The following is an 11,041-nucleotide window of genomic DNA, read 5'->3' as shown; positions in this document are numbered from 1 at the left end:
GCAACAAGGTCGCCGTTGCAGGCTGGAGTGGTCAAGCACCGATGACGAAGTACATCACCGACAGCAATCTCACTGGAAAAAGCACTGCCCGTCAGCCAGGGGCCCACCTCCGCCGCGATCCAGACAGGACACATCCCCGGATGGATGCAGATGATGCCAAAATCTAGGTTATGTACGTTATGCAGTTGAAAAGTACCTAGGCTATTTGAATTGAAATCTATAAGTTCAGAAAAAACGTTTTCTTTTGAATTACATAACCATACAAGGTCGGATATCCAAATCAATCATGTATATATGGAACTACAAGCACAAACAAGCTTTTCTAGCGAACCAACCTGTGGTTGGAAGGTTAGAGGGACTGTGGTATCCCCAACCCACCAGGCTTCAAATACTGGTGCTCGCATTTATTCCTGGATTTATTTCATAATTTCCGGCGATGCGTATTTAGTAGGAGGAGACGTTCCCGTCGACGACGAGGTGCTTACGGTGACTTCGTAAATTTCAAGATGATATACTGGCTCAGCCTTGTGTCTGTACTGATGTTAAAAAAACAAGCTTTTCATATTTATTACACTCCTCGCAAGATAAAAAAAGGGAAGATAGTTGAACAATTTGGGCCCACCTCGCTTCTCGTTCCCTCCTCTTCTCCAACTCTGCTTCAGCGCTCAAGGCGTCCTCCTCCACCCACGCACCGCCCCTCGTCCAGCGATTACTCCCCTCCTCGCCCAAACCCTAAACCTTAGAGCGCGCTCGACCTTCTCCACACCATCACGACTGCTTTGGATGAGATTTCTCTGCTTCCCCTGATCCATCGTGCTTGGATCGTTCTACTGTTCAACTTGGTTCTGGAAGATGGCTTCTGGGGGAGTCATTCCTAAGATTATGAGGTGCAACGGGCGCACTGGATTCTCCAAGGTAAGAATATAATCATGGCCCCTTCTTCTTTCCGGCTATTTTCCGAGCCTCTTTGTTCAAAATTTGTTGTCCAACTCCCGTACTAGATTTATCCTCTGTAGAATTTCTTAGGAACGCACAAAGATACAAAGAATTCTTGTCACGTGGACAACCTGTTCTTTGTTTTCGCAATTGGTGTTTTGAACTACTTCCGAATTGATGAATATAGACATTCAGTAACTAAATATATCCACAATTTCGCAGCAGCCAGAAGAGGAAGGTAGATTCAGCATGCTGATGGATGACATTTTACTCTCCATCTTGGGAGACTCGATCTAAGAACAGCTGCAAGGATGAGCGTTTTGTCTATATGGTGGAGGTGCCTTCCTTGGTTGCTGCCCGAGCTCAATATTGATGTCAAAGATTTCTTACCAATTCTACGCCCCAACCCTATTGAGGCGATGGATATGGACAAAGCAATGGCATCTTCTCTAACCAAGGCAACTAGGAGTTTCTTGGTTAACCGACATGGCGAATCCAGCATCTCAACTCTGCACCTTAAGATCTACTCCCTCCGTCCGGAAATACTTGTCATCAAAATGAATAAAAGGGGATGTATCTAGATGTATTTTAGTTCTAGATACATCCCTTTTTGTTCATTTTGATGACAAGTATTTTCGGACGGAGGGAGTACCTGGTCAACGATTCCTTGTGCGAAGCTGGCCCACTAATAGGTGATGCGGTGGAGAGTGGTTTGCTGAAAGATTTGGACCCTGCCATTCTTTACAAGAGAGATATCTGGGCTTGTAGTGAGGAGGGTATGCTACAGAGAGGCCAACCAATAGATGGTTTTTTCAGTGACTATCCTGTTGTGCTCCATTGCCTCACAAGGCTTTCTCTATACACTGTACGCTTTGAGAAATTGGACATGCACCATGTCTTGTTTGACTGCTGCAAGCAACTGAAGCATCTAGCCCTTTCTCATTGTGATGTTGGCGCTCACTCTCTATTTAAGATTGATGCACCCAATTCAAAACTCCTTGTTCTAGAACTCACCTATTGTTGTTTTGAGATACTTGAGTTGGTCTGCCTTCCAAAATTGGAGAAGCTCGGATGTAACACTTGGGTATCTCGCCATGCTCCTTTGGCCTTTATTTTGGTCCTGTCTCTTGGGGAACTAGAACTCTCATGCGATGCAATACATAGTCGAAGTGAATTTAAATTAAGTGAGCTTCTACAAGGAATGACTTGTATACATACTCTCACATTGGGTTTCAAAGGAGAAAACGTAAATTGTGCTTCATTTCCGCCAAGTATTCACATTCTTTTTCCCTTTTTTGTTCCCTTTTTGTATTCACTATGTTGTGACAACTTTCTGAAATACATTGTACATATGTTTATGCATGATAAAGAATCCACATATATTTATTTGATATTCTCATCAATGTGATTGCGAACTATACATTCTTTTTTTGGAATTTATTTATCCTGTGATCAGCTTTGGATGCAACCTGAAATGAGGCAACTCCTCCCCGCTTTCTGTAAGCTAAGGAAGCTATCCGTGCGTGGTATATTGGTTGAATTCGACCTTTTATGGACGACAGCATTTCTTTTGGCGGCACCATGCATTGAAATATTGCATATTGAGGTGATGTCTTTGTCAATATTGTTCTCCTTAATAGTTGTGATGCCTTTCTTTCGTACTCAACAATTAGAGCTTATTGTAGTTCTTTATATATTTTGGGAGAAAGATGTTTAAAACTTACATATGTAATGAATTGGTCACACAAACACAGGTTTGGGAACATATATGTGATGTTGATGATAAGTCCAGACAGCTGCATACCGAAAGAAGGAGCCCTCAGTGGGAAATGCAATTTGACGGCCCTAAGAACAGGTTTTTGAAAGAACTAGAATTTTCTGGCTTTAGGTCACTAGAACAACAATTTACATTTATAAGATCCATGCTGGAGCGAGCTCCGAATTTGCAGATGGTAATTCTGAAAGGAGATGAGCGATGTGAGTACTGCGATGCTCTTGATACACCTCGTGCTCTGAAATTTCCTAAGAAGGATGAGCAAGAAATGGTAGTTAGACGAATTCAAGGTGGCATATTCTCACCACGGATAATTTTCGACCAATAAGGAGCTGTACTAAACTTGTTAAAGAGGGCATATCTCGGGTGAAAGGATATTCAATATTTAAGTAGCAAGAAACATTATGTATGCTCCAGGTGTGCAGATGAATTTTTGTTTACTGAGAAGATGCAACTAAACACGCTCGTGCGAAATATAATACAATTGGCACATGGAGCAATTGAATGAGAGCTGGACACGTACTGTTTTAAGGCAGTCTGCAAAACCTTTATTTCTGTGTCTCAATTTCTTCAGGTTACATAATTTTTAGTTGTGAAGCCTATGCATTCAATACATGTTCTGAAGTGCTAGCACACATCAACTTTTTTTATGTATCTTACTTTTTTTGAGACGTTACAAAGCTTGACTTGAATTGATTAGCAAAAGCCTTGGAGGCTGCCTGAATGTGGTCGTCAATGATGTAAACAAGTTGCATGGCTTTCAGGCAAACGAGGCCAGCAACAGTTTTGTACAACAATTTCTTCTGATTGTTGTATATTGGTATAGTTCGTTGTGTAAAGTACATTTTTAGTCCCTCTACTTACTGTATAGCATGGTTTTTTCCCTTGAACTTTTTTTGGGTGCAATCTGCCTCCCTCAACTCTTACTACCAGGTAGATTTCGTTCTGACAATGATATTGCTTTGCCAGACCCGGTTTTTTTTTGAGACGGAATGACCACTAGTTCATTCCATTATACAACCTGCCCAGCATTATCGCTGGTGACAAGTTCAGATACAAAGTCTGGCACTTGAGAAAATCATTGCACTGATTCTCCATCACCCATATAAGAACCATGGGATGCTAATACATGAGCCACATTGTTACATGTCCTTGGACACCACACAATGTTCCACGAGCTAAAATTTAACCTGAGCATCTACTTAAGTTCTTGAAATAAAACCCCGTGACCCACTAGATCATAAGCATTGCTCGTTATAGCCTGTTTTAGAACCAAACAATATGTTTCAATGATAATGCGCCCCATGCCAAGCTTGATGGCTCTTCAAATTGCCTTCATTAGTGCCCAAGTTTCAGATTAAAGTGCATCTGTGACCATGTTCAGATTGCCAGGCTCCAGCTGCTTCTACTCCTACATCCTCATTTCTTATGATGAAGCCCCACCATCCTTTTGTGGCGCCTTCCTTGAAGGCACCATCAATATTAATTTTGAGAGTCGACGGTTGAGGTGGGCACAATTGCAAAAGTTTAGCTTGCACCAAGTATTGAGCTTTCTCCTTTTTATAATGATTTTGGAATTCCTGGCTTTGAACTTCCACTGAATGTGCTATTGCTGCAATATTTCTTCTTTGATCTCCAGCATTTGCTTTGTTCTTTTCATGCCACCATAGCCATAACAAGGTGCAGACTTTTATGCAGTTTTCATTCGCCATTCGTAATAAAGCAGACACAATTTCCATAGGGTCTACACATTTCATCAGATCAAGCTTGACCTCTTCCAACATTGTCATCCTCCATAACTATTTGACTTGTGTGCACTTGAAGAAGCAATGGCCTCCATCTTCTTCTGTTTTCAAGCAAACAGGGCACATAGTACTGATATCAAATCCTCTTCTTGCCTGTTTTGGTCTAAAGGGAAAACTATGATGAGTGGGACGGCATAGAAAATGTTGAAAATCGTCTCTTCTTATCAAAGTGCCATGCAACCTGATCCTCCATATCCTCTGATAAGTGGATTTTTAAAATATTGGATGTGTCCTCTCTGCAAAAGGTTTGATTGATCAACGTTGTATCCCCAATCTCCTGTGCAAGGATCAATGAGTTCTAACACTTTACAGAGCAGATTTCCCCCTCTTGGCTTGATCGGTTTTCTAGACATATTTGATGGAATCCAGGGATCCTCCCATATATTAATCTTTTCACCGTTTCTCCGACACAGCCAAATCATTCCATCCTTTAGTAATTTTACTACTTTCAGTTCAGCACACTCCTCCATGTATATGATATATCCCTGGTTTCAGTTTTGCTTTGAAGATGTTGCCATCCGGGAAGTATTTTGTAGCTAGGACCTGTGTGATAGAACTATGGATCGTATAGGCTTAAGGATTAGCAGTAGCTCTACCTTCTCGAGCTCCTGGTGCCGACCATGGTGCCGGTGATGGCAGAGAGTAGTGGGGTGGATGCGGCTGAGATGTATGGGCAGTGGCGGCGGCGGAGCTTCCCATCGCTTCACTGCCTCCCTCTGGATCGGATAGGGTTAGGAGTAGGGAACAGTGGCGGTGACAAACCTCGTACCCTGTGCCCCTGGTCCTCACCTCCTCTTTATAGCACTGTGCGATAGGGGCCCACCAGCCTTGCTTGGGCTGGACGCCCCCGATCAGGGCGTGGGTCAAGGGCCCAATGAGCCGTTGGGCCCATTGGTGGAGAGATCAACCTAACATTCTCCCCCTTGATCTCATCATATACTTTTAACTTTTATACTTTGAAATAACTCTTTTCAAAGTACTCGTTCCATCACAGATTTGCATGTAGAGCATGTCTCATCATCACGGTTCATTTCCGATAGAATCAACACCTACAACACACTCCTCTGTTTTGAAACGGATTCTTTAACCTTGGGCCCTTTTATTGTCCGGAAATGTTAGACTATACCATAAAACCCATGTCGACTGTGTGTTCTCCGAACACACTAGGCGGTAAGCCTTTAATAAGCAGATCTGCAAATACTTGTCTGTTGCTTTCATGCTCCAAGCATTTCAACATAATTCCGGACGTTCTCCTTAACAACGTATAACTTTGTGTCAATGTGTTTGGCATCAACACTTGACTCGTTGTCATAGGAGCGAAAGACTTAAAATAGTTATCGCTGTTGTCAACCATTATCAACTCCGGGGACAGGTCTCCTTAACCATTTTGCCTGTCCCTTAGCCTTGTATCAAGCTATAAAATATCTTTGCATCACATTGATGATAATTGTTTCATTTTTTGGAGCTTTTCCACACAAAAACCTCCAAGTATGAAAGTTAGCGACAATTGTGGATTTCGCTATACATTTCACAAGTCATGTATTTGTACTAACAATCTTTTGAGAGCACTTATTTCTTTCAGCATGAGGCCGATATCTTTGACTCCATTCCAGTGATCTATATATGGACTAGACATTGCCAAAACAACCCGGATACGTGGACTGTCTCAGGGTAATGTATTGAGCTTCCAACAGCTAAAGCATTCGGCACCATATCCATTTTCAATCTTTTCTCATCAACTTTTGGAACACCATAGTTTCAGTTCTATTACCCTTGACGATAAGAACAGGCGTAGGTTTTCTCGCATGCATACTTTAGAGACCTTTCTAAGCATGTCCATGCGACATTACTAATACCCCTTTTATTCTTTTCTTGGTGAAACTCGATAATTATAATGAGAGACACTCTACTGAGAACATTCTTTTGAACTTTGAGAACAAAAACTTCGTTTCTTCTCCTGCAGTAGATTGACATGACCACTAGCAAGTAGGACGTCATCCACATGTACAGGATTATGAAATGAATTTCCCATTCTATAACTTTATACAAACACAATTGTCCTCGCATTTCTTTAACCCAAAACAACATTTGATTGCTTTAGTCCATAAAAGACTTCTTCAGGTAGTATCCCCTGTGTTCTTTACTTTCATCTGATGTAACTCAGATCATAATATCTTTCATCTGATGTAACTCAGATCATGATGTGCTACCAACACTCATTGTAATCTATTCAGTGCAAAACGCGCAAAAATGTTTCAATTTAAGTCGTGTTTTACACCTTTACGTATTTCCTTTGGAGTCAGATTGAGCTTGTAGACTCTTTACAGCCTACTGTTTTGGCTCCATTGGAAATTACTCATCAGTCCCAAACATCGTCGGGATTCACTAATTTCATTTCATCTCACATAGTCTATTATCATTTAGATAAGCAGACACTTCTCAAAACTCGAATGAGCACTTTAAATGAGGTGGGATCAACCTCCATTTGAATTTCACTAACATAGACTTTATAGTAATCAGAAGTATCTGATTTTCTCATTCCTTGAGACCATCAGTGTCTCAGGTACTGGCACTTCTTTCATATGGGGCTGTTGTTGCTCTGTCATTGCCAAGAGGCAAATATAGTCTTTCATTTCCAAGAGGCAACAAGTTTTACAGGGACCTGTGTCACAAGATCCATGTGTACTCATTCATCCTTTATAGAGCTAACATCAGGTGTTGTATAGGTCATACAACATGCTCTCCCAGATTACTCCATCTTTACTAAAAATGGCGTATCTTTAAATTTTATAATTTGGGTTTATTCTGTTAAAACTTTCTTCTTTATGGCACTTTAAGCACCGTCTTAGTATTCCTTACTCTGCTTTCGGAACTGTAAAAGATCCAGAAATACAACTATTTTTTTTTCTTTAGGGGTATTAATATGACCGTCATACTCCCCCAGACGATCACATTCTTCATCACATTATCTAAAGTATAGGGGAGTTTCATCATTCTTAATTTATCTCATATATCTTTCTCCCCCTCGAAATGTGGCAAGAACTTTTCTGCCACAATTTCGAAAAACCATCCATAACTCTTGTGAATGAGGAAACTTCGATTATCTACTTCATTTATCTGGAGTACTTTTTCCTCATTCCATTTCAGAAACTCAACAGAGTTCTTTATCATTAGTACTTTTGCAAGTCACACTTGCATATCATTCTTACCTTTAGGTTCGTCTGTAACTTTTATTCTCTTTGGATTTATTGAGTGCTTAATGACCGTTACACATAAGATGTATGATTGATACTAGGAAAGCATAATAGCTACTCCATACTTTTCTCCCAGAGTGGGACACATTAAAAGTACATGAGTCATCATGTCTTTCTCCTGTCATACAGGATAAGTCTGAGAAAATTTCTGCCTCCATACGGGTTACGCAGGGATTTTCCCAGACTTATCCTGCCATGCGGGTTTTATCATAATCATCTTTTCCCGCCATGCGGGTAATTCCTTGTAAGGGACATAAATGCCAGAATTGGCTCTTTTGACTGCATATTCAATCATCAAATTTATAAATAAATCCGAATGCTCTTTGACACACATGCTTGATCCGACGTTGGTCAAATTAAACACGCATGTTGCTTGTTTTATCTCAAATCATAGAGAGTACATGAAAGACATTCGTCAACCAAGACTCTCAATGATCTATCTCTTTTCTTTTGAAACCATTCTTTAGAGAGAACATACTATCTCACGTTATGACCTTTCTTGGTCATCTTTCGGGTCACAAGTACCCAACCATTCGCTTTCATGAATGAAAGCATGGAAAACTTTTAGTCTGAGAAAACTTAGCCAATAATCAACAATAATGAGCATAAAAATAACCCTACGTTGGTCTGGTTAAAAAAATATGCACATTAAACTTTTGCAAAACTTCCTTTTTATACTCTAAATCATCGTTGTGGTAGAATTAGAATAAAACACATTCTTCTACATTAATTCCATATCACCATTGGGCGGAAATGAAAATAATGCATATAACTCATAAAGAATGTGATGATAGTATTTCTATTAAACAACTTTGCTCAGAAATAATCATCATTATCAACTTATTGCAGCGGAAAACTTTTAATATACATTTCTCAATCTTTATCAAATGCTCTGAAAATTGGTCACTTTGATACAAAAATTATCAGAGATTTGAACTTTTAACTACAAGACTCATTGAATTATAATATTGTCATCATCAACGTTGGTCAGAAAATAACAATAGCATAATTAAACTTTAATCAAATATCTTTCTACTGTCATAGCCGAAGTTATCTGAATCTGATTTCACCCACAAGTGAAAAAATTTCTCTCAAAAAACTGTTCATCCAATTAAATTTTTCCGTAGGTTCCAATTTAATTGGAGGATAATACTTTTTCTTTCTTTGTGAAAGAGTACTATTAATTATTTACGCAGCGGAAAAACATGAATAAAAATTCATGAACTTTTTATTCTTTACATAAACTTTTCTTTTACTAAAGAAAAATTCATGAACTTTATTACTTTCTTTATAAAATTCATGAACATTTCTTTTCTGAAAATTTTCTATTTTCATTTTCAAAGACTTTTTCTGTTTACTTTTCAGAACATTTTCTTTTACTTTTCTATTTTCTAAACAAATTTTTTTTTGAATTACTTTGAATAGAAAAACTGTACTGTAATTAACCCAAAACTGGACAAAAAACAGGAAAAGAAAAAAGAAAAAATGTCAGCTGCGCGCGCTGGGCAACCGCGGCTGCGCCTGCTCTCCTTTCGGCCCAAAAGTCCCACGCGGGCGCCAGCCACTCTGGCCTGGTCCGCAGTTCACTGGCCCAAATAAGATTTTGGCCCAAAAGCCCAGGGCAGAGCTAGGGGTTTCTTTCTGGCCATTGATCTTGATCGGACGATCCAGAGCGATTTTCGCTTGAACAAACTATGAGGAGAGGAAGCCCCGACCGCAACCCTAGCCCATTCTGTTTCCCTCGCCCCTCTCGATCTCTCTCTCGTGACGGCGGAACCACGGGGTTGCGCCCCGGCCGCCGGCGGCAGCGGAGGAAGCCATCGTGCCGCGCGTGCCTCCTTTCCCTTCCCGCTTCTCTTTCGCAGAGAGGACTAGGCGCGAGCCCCTCCTCTGATTTGTTGCTCTGTCCCGCACGCCGGGGCATCGCGCTGCTCCGGTCACCGGCAACGGCGACGAGCGCCACCGCGCCTCCCTTCCTTTCCTGTGGCAGAGAGAGGGTCGGGCTTGCGCCCTCCTCTACTGCACTTGCGCCTCGACGGCGCCTCCATCTCTGTTGGAGTAGCGGTTGGGCACGGCTGCGCCGGCCGCCGGCGTGGACAGCAAACCACCGTGGCGCGTGATCCCCTTCCGATTTCCCTTTCTTTTCTGTTATTTCTCCCTCCACCATCATATAAGGCTTCGAGCAGTGGAGATTCAGGGAAGAACGGCGCCCCTCTGGCCCCCTTGCCGGCGTGTGCGTGCACCCGTAGATGGGCGCACCGCCGTCAAGCGGTTCAGCGGCGGCTCCATGTTTCGGCGACCGTGTGGTCTCTTTGCCCCCAAAAGGGGGTGGTGTTCTTCTTTTCGATGCCTCGGCTTGCCGATGCGCATCGAGATCGAGAGGAACGGGGCGGCCAAGACGGCGGCACTCTTTGCCGCCGGGCCCAAGGCCCTGCTCCGGTGATCTTCTTTGCCCTGTCTAGGGTTCTTCGGGAGGGGGAAAGATTTTCTTTTGTGTTCTTTTCTACTGAAAATCCTAAACCAAACCTTGTCTGATACCATTGATAGAACTGTGGATTGTATAGGCTTAAGGATTAGCAGTAGCTCTACCTTCTCGAGCTCCTGGTGCCGACCATGGTGCCGGTGATGGCAGAGAGTAGTGGGGTGGATGCGGCTGAGATGTATGGGCAGTGGCGGCGGCGGAGCTTCCCATCGCTTTAGTGCCTCCCTCTGGATCGGATAGGGTTAGGAGTAGGGAACAGTGACGGTGACGAACCTCGTACCCTGTGCCCCTGGTCCCCACCTCCTCTTTATAGCACTGTGCGATAGGGGCCCACCAGCCTTGCTTGGGCTGGACGCCCCCGATCAGGGCGTGGGTCAAGGGCCCAATAAGCCGTTGGGCCCATTGGTGGAGAGATCAACCTAACACTGTGCACACAAAGAGTTGGGATTTTGAACTAGTAAAACAAAATGAGCTTCCAGTGTTGTAGTGGACGCAAACGCAGTTCCAAGAAGCCGGGAGAGCGCCGCCGCCCGTTGACGGCGACGGTGACGACTGCACCTATGTAGAGCGGCAGCGCGACCGGAGGAAGTCGGCTCAGCCGCCGTGCATCGGCCGGCAAGCAGCTAGCGCGTGCGGGTCGCCAGCGAGCTACAGCTCGCACATGTTACATGTCCATACGACGGACACGGTGCCTGAAAGCATTGCTGGTTTTGCCAAGTCGGCATCACTGACGAGCCTTTTGCGAGGAACTTTCAGCGCGATTTACACGTGGTCGCGAACCGTGGGCCAG

General features: G+C 42.8%; 1 protein-coding gene across 1 annotated transcript; it reads left to right on the top strand.

Moving 5' to 3' along the window:
• Positions 1–773: 773 nt before the first annotated feature.
• Positions 774–3,205, top strand: LOC125549307. Its single transcript, XM_048712749.1, has 3 exons — positions 774–915; positions 2,393–2,542; positions 2,691–3,205. Exons 1-3 carry the CDS (start codon positions 853–855, stop codon positions 3,036–3,038), a joined length of 561 nt encoding a protein of 186 aa, XP_048568706.1. The 5' UTR covers positions 774–852; the 3' UTR covers positions 3,039–3,205.
• The last annotated feature ends 7,836 nt before the right edge of the window (positions 3,206–11,041 follow it).

Source organism: Triticum urartu, chromosome 3 (assembly GCF_003073215.2).
Source record: "Triticum urartu cultivar G1812 chromosome 3, Tu2.1, whole genome shotgun sequence".
NCBI lineage: Eukaryota > Viridiplantae > Streptophyta > Magnoliopsida > Poales > Poaceae > Triticum > Triticum urartu.
Note: the sequence above shows the minus strand (reverse complement) of the source record. Positions and strands in the feature narration are given on the sequence as shown.